The following is an 18,052-nucleotide window of genomic DNA, read 5'->3' on the forward strand; positions in this document are numbered from 1 at the left end:
ATAATGAAGCAGAAAAAAAGAGGGAAACTAAGGCAAAGACATGATATAAGAAATTAGAGAACTCAATGACTTATTTAAAAGGATAGCATCCAAATCATAGAGGAGTGCCAGAAGATGAAGAGAGAGAGAAAGCAGTAGAAGGTTTATGTGAGCAAATTATAGTGGAAAACTTTCCTAATCAGGGGAACGACACAGACATAAAAAATCCAAGAAGCAGAGAGTACTCCCATTAGATTCAATAAAAACCATCCATCAACAGGGCATATCATAGTCAAATTCACAAAATACACAGACAAGGAAAGAATTATGAAAGCAGCAAGGAAAAAAAGTCCTGAACCTACAAGGGAAGACTGTTAAGGTTCACAGCAGACCTATCTACAGAAACTTGGCAGGCCAGAAAGGAGTGGCAGGATATATTCAATGTGCTGAATTGGAAAAATATGCAGCCAAGAATTCCTTACCCAGCAAGGCTGTCATTCAAAATAGAAGGAGAGGGGCGCCTGGGTGGCGCAGTCGGTTAAGCGTCCGACTTCAGCCAGGTCACGATCTCGCGGTCCGTGAGTTCGAGCCCCACGTCGGGCTCTGGGCTGATGGCTCGGAGACTGGAGCCTGTTTCCGATTCTGTGTCTCCCTCTCTCTCTGCCCCTCCCCCGTTCATGCTCTGTCTCTCTCTGTCCCAAAAATAAATTAAAAACGTTGAAAAAAAAATTAAAAAAAAAACAACAAACAAAATAGAAGGAGAAACTAAAAGTTTCCCAGACACACAAAAATTAAAGGAGTTCATGACTACTAAACCAGCCCCATAAGAAATTTAAAGGGGTACTCCCTAAGGGTAGAAGAGACAAGAGAAAAAAAAAATGACCAAAAGCAGCAAAGATCAGAAGGCCCAAAGAAAACCACCAGAAACTCCCAACTCTACAGGCAACACAATGGCAATAAATTCATATCTTTCAGTACTCACTCTAAATGTCAATGGACTAAATGCTCCAATCAAAAGACATAGGATATCAGAATGGATAAGAAAACAGTCTCCATCTATATGTTGCTTACAAGAGACCCATTTTAGACCTACAGACACCTTCAGAGTGAAAGTAAGGGGATAGAGAACCATCTATCATGCTAATGGTCACCAAAAGAAAGCTGGAGTAGCCAGACTTAGACAAACTAGATTTTAAAATACTGTAACAAAAGATGAAGAAGGGCATTATATCATAATTAAGGGGTCTATCCACCAAGATCTAACAATTGTTAACATTTATGCCCCCAACGTGTAGCACCCAAATATATAAATCAATTAATCACTAACATAAAGAAACTCATTGATAATAGTACCATAATAGTAGGGGACTTCAACACCCCACTTACAGTAATGGACAGATCATCTAAGCAGAAAATCAACAAGGAAACAATGGCTTTGAATGACACACTGGACTGGACAGACTTAATATATATTCAGAACATTTCATCCTAAAGCAGCAGAAATACACATTCTTCTCAAGTGTACACAGAACATTCTCCAGAATAGATCACATACTGAGACACAATCAGCCCTCAACAAGTACAAAAAGATCAAGATCATACCATACATATTTTCATACCACAATTCTATGAAACTTAAAATCAACCACAAGAAAAAATTTGGAAAGACCAAATACTTGGAGATTACAGAATACTTGGAGATTACAGAACATCCTACTAGGGGCGCCTGCATGGCTCAATTGGTTGAGCTCTGACTTCAGCTCAGGTCGTGATATCACGATTCATGAATTCGATCCCTGCATAGGGCTCTGTGCTGACAGCTTAGAGCCTGGAGTCTGCTTCAGATTCTGTGTCTCCCTCTCTCTCTGCCCCTCCCATGCTCATACTCTCTCTCTCTCTCTCTCAAAAATGAATAAACATTAAAAACAATTTTTTAAAAAGAACATCCTACTAAAGACTGAATGGGTTAACCAGGAAATTAAAGAAGAAATTTAAAAATATATGGAAGCCAGTGAAAGTGATAACACGACAGCCCAAAACCTCTGGGATGCAGCAAAGGCAGTTCTAAGAGGGAAGTATATAGTAATCCAGGCCTTCCTAAAGAACGAAAAAAGGTATCACATACACAACCCAACCTTACACCTTAAAGAGCTGGAAAAAGAACAGCAAAGCCCAAAACCAGCAGAAGACAGGAAAAAATAAGGTTAGAGCAGAAATCAATGATATTGAAATAAAAAAAAAAAAACAATAGAACACATCAACCAGGATCTGGTTATTTGAAAGAATCAACAAGATTGATAAACCCCTAGGCAAATTTATCAAAAAGAAGAAGGGAAGGACCCAAATAAAATCAACAAGGAAAGAGGAGGGATTACAAACAACACTGCAGAAATACAAACCATAATAAGAGAATATTACAAACAATTATATGCCAACAAATTGGGAGATCTGGAAGAAATGGACGAATTCTTAGAAACATATAAACTACCAAAAACTAAAACATAAATAAATAGGAAATGTGAAGAGACATATAACCAGTAAAGAAGTGGAATCAGTAATCAAAAATCTCCCAACAAACAAGAGTCTAGGACTGGCTGGCTCTCCAGGGGAATTCTACCAAACATTTAAAGAAGAGTTACACTTATTCTTTTGAAGCTGTTTCAAAAAATAGAAATGGAAAGAAAACTTCCAAACTCATTCTACAAGGCCAGTATTACCTTGATTCCAAAACCAGACAAAACCCCACTAAAGAGGATAACTATAGACCAATTTCCCCGATGAACATGGATGCAAAAATTCTCAAGATACTAGCCAACTGGATCCAACAATACATTAAAAGAATTATACACCACAGTCAAGCGGGATTTATACCTAGGATGCAGAGCTGGTTCAATATCTGCAAATCAATCAATGTGATAAATCACTTAATAAAAGAAAGGATAAGAGCCACACAAGCCTCTCAATAGATGCTGAAAAAGCATTTGACAAAATCATCCTTTCTTGATAAAAAGCCTCAAGAAAAGTAGGGATAGGAGGATCATACATCAAGATCATAAAAGCCATATACAAAAGAGCCACCACTAATATCATCCTCAATGGGGAAAAATGGAGAGCTTTCCCCCTAAGGTCAGGAACACAACAATGATGTCCACTCTCACCACTTCTATTCAACATAGTATTGGAAGTCTTAGCCTCAGCAATCAGACAACACAAAGAAATAAAAGGCATCCAAATCAGCAAGGAAGAAGTCAAACTTTCACTCTTCGCAGACAACATGATATTCTATATGGAAAACCCAAAAGATTCCACCAAAACACTGCCATAACTGATCAATGAATTTAGCAAAGTCGCAGGATATAAAATCAATGCACAGAAATCAGTTGCATTCCTATACACCAATAATGAAACGGCAGAAAGAGAAATCAAGGCATTGATCCCATTTACAACTGCACCAAAAAACATAAAATACTTTGGAATAAACCTAACCAAAGAGGTGAAAATCTATACACTGAAAACTATGGAAAACTTATGAAATAAATTGAAGACGACACAAAAAATGGAAAAGCATTCCATGCTCATGGATTGGAAGAATATTGTCAAAATGTCGACACTACTCAAAGCAATCTACATGTTTAATGCAATCCCTATAAAAATAACACCAGCATTCTTCACAGAGCTAGAACAATCCTAAAATTTGTATGGAACAGTAAAGATTCCAAATAGCCAAAGCAATCCTGAAAAAGAAAACCAAAGCTGGAAGCATCACAATCTGGGACTTCAAGACGTATTACAAAGCTATAATCATCTTAGGGGTACCTTGGTGGCTCAGTTGGTTGAGCATCCAATTTCGGCTCAGGTCATGATCTCACAATTTGTGAGTTTGAGCCCCATGTCGGACTCTGTGTTGACAGCTTGGTGCCTGGAGTCTGCTTCACATTCTGTGTGTGTGTGTGTGTGTGTGTGTCTTTGCCCATCCCTCACTAGTACTCTGTCTCTCTCTGAAAAATAAATAAAAACATTAAAAAAAAAAATTTTAAGCTGTAATCATCAAGACAGTATGGTACTGGCACAAAAACAGACAGATCAATAGAATAGAACAGAGAACCCAGAAATGGACCCACAAACATGTGGCCAACTAATCTTTGACAAAGCAGCAAAGAATATCCAATGGAATAAAGACAATCTCTTCAGCAAATGGTGCTGGGAAAACTCGACAGCGATATGCAGGAAAATGAACCTGGACCACTTTCTTACACCATACACAAATATAAACTCAAAATGGATGAAAAACATAAACATAAGACAGGAAGCCATCACAATCCTAGAGAGAAAGCAGGCAAAAACCTCTTTAATCTTGGCTGCAGCATCTTCTTACTCAACACGTCTCTGGAGGCAAGAGAAACGGAGGTAAAAATGAACTATGAGGACCTCATCAAAATAAAAAGTTTCTGCACAGCAAAGGAATCATCAAAACTAAGGGGCAACCGGTGGAATGGGAGAAGATATTTGCAAATGACATTTCAGACAAAGGGTTAGTATCCAAAATCTATAGAGAACTTCTCAAACTCAACACCCAATAAAACAAATAGTCCAGTGAAGAAATGGGCAAAAGACATGAATAGACACTTTTCCAAAGAAGACATCCAGATGGCTAACAGACACATGAAAAAATGCGCAACATCACTCATCATCAGGGAAATGAAAATCAAAACCACAATGAGATACCACCTCACACCTGTCAGAATGGCTAATCTTAACAACTCAGGCAACAACAGATGTTGGTAAGGATGTGGAGAAAGAGGATCTCTTTTGCACTGCTGGTGGGAATGCAAACTGGTGCAGCCACTCTGGAAAACAGTATGGAGGTTCCTCAAAAAACTAAAAATAGAACTACCCTACGACCCAGCAATTGCACTACTAGATATTTATCCAAAGATATAGGAGTGCTGTTTCAAAGGAGCACATGTACCCCAATGTTTATACCAGTGCTATCGACAATAGCCAAAGTATGGACAGAGCCCAAATGTCCATCAACAGATGAATGGATAAAGAAGACGTGGCATATATATACAATGGAGTATTACTCACCAATCACAAAGAAGGAAATCTTGCCATTTGCAACAACATGGATGGAACTAGAAGATATTATGCTAAGCAAAATTAGCCAGTCAGAGAAAGACAAATATCATAGGACTTCATTCATATGTAGAATTTAAGATACAAAACAGATGAACATAAGAGAAGGGAAGCAAAAATAATATAAAAACAGGGAGGGGGACAAAACATAAGAAACTCTTAAACAGAGAACAAACAGTGTTGCTCAAGGGGGTTTGAGTGGGAAGATAAGCTAAATGGGCAAGGAGCACTGAGGAAGGTACTTGTTGGGATGAGCACTGGGTGTTATATGTAGGTGATGTATCATGGGATTCTACTCTTGAAATCATTATTGCACTATATGCTAACTAACTTGGATGTAAATTAAAAAAATAAATTAATTAAAAATTGAAAAAAGAAAATATAGGAGGGGCACCTGGGTGGCTCAGTTGGTTAAGCATCCAACTTCTGTCCAAGTCATGATCTCATGGTTCTTGAGTTTGAGCCCCACATTGGGCTCTGCACTGACAGTGTGGAACCTGGAGCCTGCTTTGGATTTTGTGTCTCCCTCTCTCTCTGCCCCTCCCCCACTTGAGCACACTCTCACACTCTCTCAAAAATAATAAATGAACATTAAAAAAGAAAAGAAAACATAGGAAAATGGGGCACCTGGGTGGCTCAGTCAGTTAAGCACCTGACTCTTGTGAGATCAGGTCATGATCTCACAGTTCATGAGACTGAGCTCCAGGTCGGGCTCTGGGCTGACAGCATGGAGCCTGCTTGGGGTTCTCTCTCTCCCTCTCTCTAAATAAACAAACAAACATTAAATGAAAACAAGAAAATATAGGAAGACTCTTCTTGACATTAGCCTTCACACTGATTTCTTGGATATGACACCTACTACAAGCAAGTAAGAAAGCTTTTGCATAGCAAAAGAACAATCAACAAAATGAAAACGCAACCTATGGACCGGGAGAAAATATTTACAAGCCACATATCTGATATAGGGCTAATATGCAAAATATATAAAGAACTCCTACAACTCAATAGCAAGAAAACAAGCTGATTTTAAAAATAGACAAAGAAATTAAATATACATTTCTCCAAAGAAGAATAACCATCAAGTACACAAAAACATCACTGATCAGGGATATGATATGCAAATCAAAAGCACAGAAAGGTATCCCCTCATACTTCTTAGGATAGCTATCATCAAAGAAAAAAGATAAACATTGGTGAGGATATGGAGAAAAGAGAACCCTTGTACACTCTTGGTGGCAATGTAAATGGGTGAGACTGCTGCCAAAAACCATATAGGAACTACTGTTCCTATGTGATGCAGTGATCCCATTTCTAAGTATATATCCAAAGATAGTAGATTCAGGATCTTGAAGAGGTACTACACTCCCATGTTCCTTGCAGCATTACTCACAATAGCCAAGACATATGGACAACAAAAATGCCCATCAACAGATAAATGGGTAAATCCAAAGTAGTATCATTCAGCCATAAAAAAAAGAGGAAAATCCTACAATTTATGACAGCATCGATGAAACAGGAGGACTTTATGCTCACTGAAGTAAGCCAGACACTGAAGACAAATACTACATGATGACAAAATACCACTTACAGGATGAATCTAAAATAGTCAAACCCATAGAAACAAGAAGGTAGAATGGTGGTTCCCAGGGGCTTGAGTGAGAGACAAAAGGAAGATATTAAAGAGTAAAGGTTTAGTTATATAAGATGAATAAGTCCTAGAAATTGACTTTATAGTACAGAACGAATATTTAACAATACTATATAATTAAAATTTTACAAAGGAAGATATTATGTTTTTTTTAATGTTTATTTTTGAGACAGAGACAGAGCATAAGCAGGGGAGGGGCAGAGAGAGAGGGAGACACAGAATCCAAAGCAAGCCCCAGGCTCTGAGCTGTCAACACAGAGCCCAACGCGGGGCTCAAACTCACGGACCACGAGATCATGACCTGAGCTGAATTCAGATGCTTAACCAAGCCAGCCAGGTGCCCCTAGATCTTACGTTTTTAACATACTGTGTATGTATATGTATATTTAAGGAAAATAGGAAACTTTTGAAGATTTATGGCATAGATTGTGGGGAGTATTTTATATTTTCATAGGTGTATACCTATCTCCAAACTCATCAAATTATATACCAATGTAGAGCTTTTTGTATACCAATCATACCTCAATAAAATGGCTTAATAATAAAATCTATGGAAACAGCCTGAGTTGGTAGTCATTGCTTGAGCAGTATCTTGAAAGAATTGCCCATACAGTTGACCCTTGAACAGCATGGGTTTGAATTTTGTGGGTCCACTTATACAGATTTTTTTTCAATAAATACAGTACTGAGAATGTGTTTTCTCTTCCCTGATTTTCTTAACACTTAAGCTTGTCTTACTGTAATAAAGTATATAATACATACAACATAAAATATGTTAATTATGTTATCTGTTAAGGCTTCCAATCATCAGTAGGCTATTAGTAGTTAAGTTTTGGGGGAGTTAAATTATACTCAGATTTTCAACTGCAAAGAGGGTTGGCACCCCAACCTCTGTGTTGTTCAAGGGTCAATGGTATTTGCCGTTTTTACGTACTTTTCTTTTTTCCTTACCCATTGTGGTCTTGGATGTACCTCTTAGATTATTCCACTTGGACTTCCATAACAATATACCAAGGAATGGGTGGCCTAAACAACAGAGATTTATCTTCTCACAGTTCTGGAAGCTATAAGTTCCACATAAAGTGCCAGCAGATTGATTGCTGGTAAGAGGACTCTTTCTGGCTTGTAAACAGCCACCTTCCGAGCCTTCACTTGGCCTTTCCTCTATGCCCTCATGGGGAGAGCACTCTGTTATGTCTTGCTCTTTTATAAGAACAGTTCTACTAGATCAGGTACCCAGTCTTATGGTCTCATTTAACTTTAATCTCTCCCTTAAAGTTCCTATTCTCCAAATGTAGTCACACTGGGTGTTAGGACTTCAACATATGAAGCTTGGTATACAATTCAGTACAAAATATCCCTAGCAGTGCTCTTGCTAGGACCATCAGCATTGCCATGGTTATCAAATCTAACAAATCCTTTCTCTTTTTTTTTGTTTTTTAGCATTTGACACTGTTGACCACTTTTTCATGAAAGATCCTTAGCAACAGATTTCATGACATTTTCCAGATGCTCTATCTCATTGGCTGCTCCTGCTTCCTCTCCCATGTAATTCTTGGCCTCAGTCCTTTAAATATCACTATTTCTCATAGTTGTGACTTAGACCTTCTCTTCACTCTTCTGTGTTCTCATTGACTTTTATGACCTTAAAGTATCAATACTCTGATGATGACAACCCTGAACACTCTCCTGAGCCCTAGACTTTTTCACTTAGAATCCTGTGGGCATTCCACCATTCTATCCTGTTCTCAAGCAGGATACCCATCAGCATTTTTTTCATTCTAAAAATGGTGCCACCAACCACCTCAGTTCTGAGTCAGAAGCCTAGCCTGATCCCTCTCAGAAGCCCTCAGCTGCTCCTCCTGCGTGCTTCTCAGTACCCAAAGCACGTATCACACACTAAGGTGACTATTTTCTTGCCTGACTGCTTACTATCTGGAAGCTTCCTGATGGCACAGACCACGTTCCCTGTTGTATCCTCAGCCTCCAACACTGAACGACAAATTGGTGTTCAATTTTATTGAATTGGTAGATTCTCCAGCTGGAACATGATTTGGAAGTACCAGTTGCGCCACTTGTATCCATCCACTCAACCACCCCAGTACCAACCCCACCCATGGTGTTAGAAGGTGGAGGAGGGACAGTAAATTAGCCCCCAAAACTGAGAAAGTACTTTGAAATCAAAAAACAAAGCAAGCAACACCATACCGTTTACAGAGTTTTACTTAGGGTGACTAACTGACAGGGGATCAAGTAAGGAATGATCCAGGGAGCTACACAACTACTCTCCACAAAGTCCAGACCTCAGTCCACAGATTTTATAATGTGAGGGGATGTACAGAGGGCACTGTAGTGAGGTCAACAGCTCTAACATGTAGCAGACCTCATGACACAATCTGTGTGCTGGGGGGAGGGGTATAGAAAACTGTTATCTGTACTAGTTACCTAAAACAATTAACTTCTTAATGGGGATATGTCCCAGAGGATATAGCAACTATCAGTGGCACAAAACATGTATGCCATGGTTCTAAGGTGCAACAAGTACACCTGTTATTATACTTCATGTATAATACCATGAGATAACAGCACATTGGGTATACAAGCAGATAACCTTATCCAGCCATGAGTGGGTACACAGGCCAGAGCTGGAGTTAAAGCAGTCCTGAGCTGGAAATTATGCAAACACGTATCTTTACATAAAACTGCCCTTGGAAAACTACCTTTTGCTTGCCTCCACTATGATATCTACAGAAGTATTAGGTTAGTATAAGGAATTACAAATACAGGAAGTACATGTTCATAGAGCTTACCTTAGAGACAACACTGGATGGTACCATCCATGTATCCTCATATATGCCTATCTGGAGGCATTCTTGGTCACACATCAGTAAAATCCCACATCTGCAACACCATAAATGCTACCATGCCTTATTCTTTCAAAAGTTGGGAATATTCGGCCACATATATATCTTTTTGATACCTACTCATATTTAACTTGCACCATTTATTGACAGAATATTGATTATAAGTTGACCAGATAGGTCCTATATTTTAAAAGCATTAAAAAAAATCATTTCCCTAAAGTTTCCTTTGTTTCAAGGAATACACTGGACATAACTACAGAACACACTACTCAAACCACACCTGGATATACACATCAGTGGACCTACTATATGCCCATTCTCCATTTATACAAAATGAATAAGGTATGGTCTCTATCCTCAGGTAGTTCCTATTTATGGCGAATCTTTTATCTATTTATTCTGTCCTCAGCTCTACCATACTTTTCCCCATATTTAAAAGTCCCTAGAGATTATAAGACAGTAATATACATGGCAGGAATATTCATGAATAACTCAACTCTATTGTTGGTGTTACTGATAATATGGCCATTTTTGGAGGAGAAGAAAATGTTGAGAATCACACACATAAGCAATTCAATTTATTTGCTATTTTATACCTTTTAATTCTAAAGACTTTACAATATCACATTTTCTTGCTTCTAGTTATAATAGCTTTATTAGTTCAAATCAAGGGATAATCAGGTTCTAAACTGTCGTGGTGATGTAATATTTAGCTCTTCTATGTAGCTGGAACTCAGAAATTTCTTTCCTATGAAATAAAAATGACATAATACATTTTCTTAAATTGGTTGCATAACAGACTCAAGATATAGTGAGAGTCATTGCTAAGGTCTTAACACTCCATTTTAAGGATAAAGGCATGACATTTTTGCTTTTATCAGTCTTTACTTGATGACCACTGCAAGGCAGGAACAGCCCAGTCGAAGGGCCAATAACCTCCTGCTCCCCGACACCACAGGGGTCAGGGGTTGAAGGTGTGGCAGGGATACTCAATGCAAGACTCTGTAAAGAGAAGCCTGTCATGCTCCTAGCCCCTTAAGGGACAACCTGAACTTCCAGTACCTAACTCTACCAGCTCTAAACTGGGACACTTTTTTTTTTTTTAATTTTTTTTTTCAACATTTATTTATTTTTGGGACAGAGAGAGACAGAGCATGAACAGGGGAGGGGCAGAGAGAGAGGGAGACACAGAATCGGAAACAGGCTCCAGGCTCTGAGCCATCAGCCCAGAGCCTGACGCGGGGCTCGAACTCACGGACCGCGAGATCGTGACCTGGCTGAAGTCGGACGCTTAACCGACTGCGCCACCCAGGCGCCCCTAAACTGGGACACTTTGAGTGAAACTACCAAGGTAACTCACAAAATCCCATGTAATCCAAATAGACTACCATTAACAGTACTGGGAATTAAATGTGGAAAACTGACATAATAATGACATTCCACAGGGGCACCTGGGTCAGTTAAGTGTCTGGCTCTTGATTTCGGCTCAGATCATGATCAATTGTTCCTGAGATCAAGCCCCACATCGGGCTCTGTGATGATGGTGCAAAGCCTATGTAGGATTCTCTCTGTCCCTCTCTCTCTGCCCCTCCTCTGCTCATGCTTTCTCTCAAATAAAAATTAATCATTCAAAAAAAAAAAAAAAAAAAAGACATTCCACAGATTTGAAAGGCTTTGGCTCCAAACTACGTGTAAGTAAGGATCTATAGATACAGGTCTATTACCCAGTTAGAATGCTGCCATTTTTCACTGCCCACAAGCTGTGTTACTTTTAGAGGTTAGAATACACACTGAGTATGACACCCCAAACAAAGCCCTATCAATGAGACATGAAAACAGACACAATATAGGTAACCAACCTCTGTGCCTGCTGGCTGTTTCCTCAACTTTACAGCATCTGCATCAAATCTGTTTGAAACTTTGTAAGGTACTTTGGTTTTCCTTCTCTCACAGTTACCTGAGGGAAAAAATGATTCATACCATAACACAAATTGCTTAAAAGCCAATGGAAAAAACAAATCAAAAGCACATCTTTCAAGAAAAATCTATTGTTCAAGATACTATCCTAGATCATTCTACATCCTTTGCCAGAAAAAATATATCATTTGGCAAAAACAATAGTAAACATAATTTAGAGAATTCAGTTTGAAAATTACCATCTTGAATGCATTTCCAAAAGTAAATTAAAGCTATCTTCTTCAGGGACACCTGGCTGGCTCAGTTGGTAAGCATTCGACTTCAGCTCAGGTTACATCTTGCAGTTCATGATTTCGAGCCCCATGTTGGGCTGTGTGCTGACAGCTCAGAGCCTGGAGCCTGCTTCAGATTCTGTGTCTCCCTCTCTCTCTGCCCCTCCCCTACTCATATTCTCTCTCTTTCTCTCTCAAAAATAAACATTAAAAAAAAAAGTTGTCTTCTTAACAGGGCTGTGATAGGATGGAAAAAATGAATTCCTACACACTGAGGAGAGGCAAATGAGACCTTAAGAAGACTAAGGGTAAGATGGCCAGTGTTCTGGTTTAGGAGCTAAGACTGGAACTTAATTAAATTTTCTGGGGGCCCTTATGCATCCCATTCTCCCTTACCTGCTTCATTTCATTTTTGCACCCCACATATAATCATCCCCCAGGCTCTACTTTGGTCCTCGCACTCATATGAGCCCCCTCCCTAAACATATGGTGGACCAAATCCCACCTTCAACCAGGTGTGCATGACCTGCTGGTCCAGTCCTCCCACCAACAACCACACAGGAAAGCAAAATAACTTCCCTTCCCAAGTTTACTTTTCCACAGATGTTATCACTTTCACTAGTACTCAAGTTGGAACCCCAGATCTTAGATATAAATCTTTTACTACCATGGGTGTTAAGACCCTCCTCACTTTATATCCAATGTTCACTTAAACTGACTTTATACAGGGGTTTCAGCCATATAGGCAGAGTTCAAATTCCTCCTACACTGTACTGCCAGCTGACGATTCCTAGAGCATACTTCTTCCTGTCCTTTATTCAGTTTGCTTTGGCACCTCCTTATTGCCTAGAGGAAAAACATCTAGAAAGGAAAATATCTACTACTTTAGCCCATTCTGTTTAGGCCTACCTTCTAAACTCATCACAGGTCTCCCCTCTGGCTGGCTGGTCTCAAGCTCAATCCCTGGAACACACTTGACCTGCCCTGGCTGCCCTTTTGATAAGCTCATGCTGCTGTCTCCATTCCCTCTTCAAACCACAGTCCCCAAATTTGTATCACAATTCACTGCCTCCACATGGCCTGCCCATTCTCAGCAACCACCTACCTCAATGTCCATCTCTCCTTTGCTCTCTCAACCCCACTGTCCTTTAAGACCAACCAGCTCTCCATCATCTGCTACAGCTCTTTATTTCAAATTACATTACAATTTCCTGGAATGCAGGACCTCAGACTTGGGATCTCTGCCAATCCTGCACACATGGACATCTATAATTGTTTAAGAACATACTTTCAAAATGGAGAAATACTATTGATGTACGGCTGCCTTTGCCTCCAGGATGCAGTATGGAACCACCACAGACAACCAAATAGGATCAGCCCATTAGTCACTTACATTCCCATGACTTGTGAGAGGCTGTCTTAGACTCCAGTCCCTTCTGCATGGCCATCATACGTTCCCTTTGGATCCTGCCATCCTGTCCTGTCACTTCATACACCATAGGGATGCTCTCATATTCAACATGCTTTAACCTGTCCTTATTTCTGGTGGGCCAGACAATAAGTTGAGGAGAGAGAGACCACTCAGATGGCATCCTGATTATCCTGCTGGCCTTGCAAAAAATTCTTCCTTTCAAGGAATTCACAGGGTCTGGTGGACTAACCTCTTCAAAGAGGCATTCCACCACATACATTTCATCTTCAACTTCCTCTTCCAATTCACAGTCTTCTAAATCCTCGGGAAGTACAGTGTTCAAGGTAGCATTTTTCTTCAATAAATACACTCTGTTACCACTCAAGGAGTTGTTCAGGGTTTTCTGCTTCCTGTCTTTCACAGTCTTTTTAATCTTGGCACACTTTTTGAAGTTCTCATGATACTCTTCCTCAATCTCATCATTCATGGTTACTTCTTCTTCATCTGTGTTCAATTTCCTATCCCTGATTGATTTTCTCTGTGATCCTTTAGTTCTGCAGTCTGGTGATGACTCTTCATCTTTGTAAGGCATTTGCTCAGGGGATTTCTCCAACTCTGCATCCTGCAACCAGATCATATCACACTGAATCCCTTCGTCCATCCCTTTGCTGTACATCTGGGCCAACCTAGCAGGGCTAGGGACATACTTTGGGTAGCTGTCCCTCTCCACCACTTCATCCGATTTCCCACACCTGACTGACTTTTCTTGTGTTGCCTTTCTGCTTTCTGGTGAAGACTCGGGAGATTTATTGTGCTCTTCATCTTGCCACTGGCTCCTATCACACTGAATGCCTCCATCAGCCTGGTTGAACTGGGCCAGCAAGATAGGGGGAGGAACATAATTCTCAGGGGAGCTGTTGCTCTGTATCATGTGAACTTCATCCACATTCACAGGGAAGCCATGGCCCCCACTACCATTGTCGGGCATGCTTTCCCCAATGCTAAGGGGACTCTGGGATTTGGACTGTAGGCTCAGGTCCTCAATGGCTTTATTGCTGGAACAGAGTGACCTTTCCTGCTGGAGCTTGTAGCCATCTCCAGAAGATGGGCACAGATTTGAGTTCAGGGTATCCTGGATTCTATCTCTGTCTTTTGCTTCATCTGGAGATTGGGGAGCAGTTGCATAGTTTTTTTCTTTACCCAAGTTCATATTCATGGTGGAGCCCAACTTTACCACATCATCATGTCTTACATCATGACACTGCTCCAACCAGACAGTGCTTTCTTCATCTTTACATGTAATGCCCTCTGTACCCTCATGAGGGAAAGTTCTACTTTCCCAAGAACTCTGTGAAATCCTATTGTGCTGCACCATCTTCTCTGGCATGGCTTTACCATAAGCTAGGTCATACAAACGCATAGTTTCCTTCAAAGTCTTCCAGAACTGTGTTACAGGGGATCCTTTGCTCTGTTCTAGCCTCATTTTCTCTTTCTCACATGCATAGCTTCCATGAGGTGATGTCCCATGCAGGCGGTTATTAGAAGGGCTCTTACCATGTAGCTCCCTCTTCTGGGCAACAGAAGACAAAACACCATCTGTTTCTTCAGGAATGTCATCCATTTCTATGTCAACATTAGAAGTAGGGATACTGGTCACCATATCACCTTCTGAGTGGGTGCCTTGTTTCTGAGTCATGTTCTCAGCCTGCTGAGGTTCAGTCTGAGTCTCTCTCGTTTTCATTTTCTTTCCATAGCCACTAGAGTGCTGGAACTGTGCCGTGTTATAAAACATAGGTCGTCGGTTAAGTGTAATGGGCAATGGTGACTGAGGAACAAGGAAGCCAGGATACTCACTGAGTACCACTGAATATGGAAAATACAGACTTCCATTTCTGAAACCTGGAAAAAGAATACAGTAGTCAGTGACTCTGTCTCCTGCAGCCAGTCCCAACATTCAGCCAGTACGTAGCCATGTGGCCACACCAGTGATTAAAATATGGCTTCTTCCATGTTTTTTGGCAGCTAATGGCCCCACTTTCTCCCTGGATATCCTCAAGATTTTACAAGTGAAAGGGCAATGACCCGAACAGTGGGGCCTCCAGCACCCTCCTTCACTACAATGGCGAGCATCTGATCTGACTGGTTGGTTGCCAGGCCATCAGATAGTGTATCATAAATCACCCCTACTTAGAGCAGCTCTTTTTCAAAGAGACCAAGCACCCACTAGGCATAATTCAGCATAGTCACTGCTGAAGAAAGAATAATTCACTTCAGGTCTTACAGGGTAAAGAACAAAAGTCCTTTGTATGTATGAGCATTTCTAAACCTATTTATTCAGCACTATTCCCTCACAGACACATCTTTCCCCATTTTCCATTCTACAGAAGTAAGCAGTGCAATGGTGCCAATAATGCCAGACACATTTCTCTTGTATAAATTCATTTTGGGAAAGGTATATACAATTGACAAATGAAGTTAAGATATAACCGCTAAAAAAAAACTTCTAAATATATAAAAGCAATAGTTCTATTCAGATCAGCATTCACAAGGCAATTTATTCAATATGGTGAGATTGATCTTATGAACTCAATTTCACTGTTGTACTGCATCAAAATGCCTCTTGGACCTGGCCTAATGTATTTATACATTTTTATAATGTATGTTTATACATACAACCTTCATATAAGGGTTCTTCTCTCATTGAAAAGAAGCAGACAAGTCTCAGCTTGGAGTTCAAGATTGTCTACAGAGGTTTGAAGTCAACAGGATGAAGTTCATATACCTAAAGAGACAGATAACTTGCCACCATACATATTGTACTGTAGCATATGGTGGAACAAAATACCTTAATAGGACGTCCCTGCCACCAGAATCCACCACAGGAGTCACCCTTTGCAAAAACATAGATGTTAGAATTGGGTTTTTGTCTCCCAGTAACCAGTAAAATCTAAGTGATCTCCCAAATTTTTACCTCAGTAACTACTAGTAACTTCCTTGACCCATCTCTTTGATATATCATCATAGATTTGTGATCCACACTACTACCAGAATTATTTTTTTATAATTAAGTTTATTTATTGAGAAAGAAAGAGAACAGAGAGAGGGGCAGAGAGAGAGGAGACAGAGAGAATCCCAAGCAGGCTCTGCACTGTCAGCATGAGCCCAATGTGGGGCTCAATCTCACAATCATGACCTGAGCTGAAATCAAGAGTCAGATGCTTAACCAACTGAGCCACCCAGGTGCCCATACCAGAATTATCTTTATGAGTCAACTGTGATCCCTCCTCATTCCAGAGACAGTATTGGAAGGGCTTATCACTGCCAGTCAGGAGATGAGGAATAATGACCCCATCCCTTAGGATGCCATAAAGGCCCTCATTATCTGGTTTGTCACTGTATCATCTCAGTCTGCCACTAAGTCTATAGGCTCTAGCCATATGTGGGTTCCCCCTCAGGTCAACTACTCTTCCCTTTTCTGGGACATTCTCCTTCCACGTGCCTTTCCAACTAGCACCAAAATCTTGGAAGGAAGGAAAGAAAGATAGCGAGGAAAAGGAGGGGAGGGGAGGGGAAGGAAGGGAAAGAAGAAAAAGAAAGCCCACCATTCTGTAATAGATGGACCTTGAGGGCATTTTCTAAGAGAAATTAGTTGGACAGAGAAAAACAAATGCTGTATATCTCACTTAATATGTCAATTTAGCCCTCTATTTCAATTGTATAGCACTGTGTACTGCATATGTAATTAACATTAAAAGGTGGTAGACACCACAACTTATATGGTTAACTAGTCTTCAAAAAAGCAGGAAAGAATATCCAGTGGAAAAAAGATAGTCTCTTCAACAAATGGTGTTGGGAAAACTGGACAGCAACATGCAGAACAGTGAAACTGTACTACTTTCTTACACCATACACAAAAATAGATTCAAAATGGATGGAAGACCTAAATGTGAGACAAGAAACCATTAAAATCCTAGAGGAGAAGAAAGGCAGCAAAATCTTTGACCTCAGCCATAACTACTTCTTACTAGACACATCACTAGACGCAAAGGAAACTAAAAACGAACTACTGGGATTTCATCAAGATAAAAAGCTTCTGCACAGTGAAGGAAATAATCAACAAAACTAAAAGGCAACCTATGGAATGGGAGAAGATATTTGCAAATGACATATCTGACAAAGGGTTATTAGTATCCCAAATCTATAAAGAACTTATCAAACCCAAAACCCAAAATACAATCCAGTGAAGAAACAGGCAGAACACATGAACAGACACTTTTCCAAAGAAGACATCCAGGTAGTGAACAGACACATGAAAAGATGCTCAACATCACTCATCATCAGGGAAATACAAATCAAAACCACAATGAGATACCACCTCACACCTGTCAGGGTGGCTAAAATTTACAACACATGAAAAACAGGCGCTGGTGAGGATGTGGAGAAATGGAAACCCTCTTGCACTGTTGGTGGGAATGCAAACTGGTGCAGCTGCTCTGTAGAACAGTACGGAGGTTCCTCAAGAAACTAAAAATAGACCTACCCTACGATATAGCAATTGCACTACTAGGTATTTACCCAAAGGATACAAAAATACAGATTCAAAGGGGTACATGTACCCCAATGTTTACAGCAGCATTATCAACAATAGCCAAACTATGCATCGAGCCCAAATGTCCATCGACTGATGAATGGATAAAGAAGATGTGGTATATACATACAATGAAATAGTACTGAGCCATCAAAAAGAATGAAAGGTTGCCATTTGCAACAACATAAATGGAGCTAGACTGTATTATACTAAGCAAAATAAGTCAATCAGAAAGAG

At 40.1% G+C, this 18,052-nt stretch overlaps 1 protein-coding gene across 1 annotated transcript; it reads right to left on the reverse strand.

Moving 5' to 3' along the window:
* Nucleotides 1–13,201: 13,201 nt before the first annotated feature.
* Nucleotides 13,202–14,938, reverse strand: LOC147583141 (uncharacterized). Its single transcript, XM_086681889.1, has one exon. The coding sequence runs from the start codon at nt 14,921–14,923 to the stop codon at nt 13,202–13,204; it is 1,722 nt and encodes a 573-aa protein (XP_086538015.1). The 5' UTR covers nt 14,924–14,938.
* Nucleotides 14,939–18,052: the final 3,114 nt, after the last annotated feature.

Source organism: Puma concolor, chromosome A2 (genome assembly GCF_028749965.1).
Source record: "Puma concolor isolate L17-30 chromosome A2, mPumCon1.1.hap2, whole genome shotgun sequence".
NCBI classification, from domain to species: domain Eukaryota; kingdom Metazoa; phylum Chordata; class Mammalia; order Carnivora; family Felidae; genus Puma; species Puma concolor.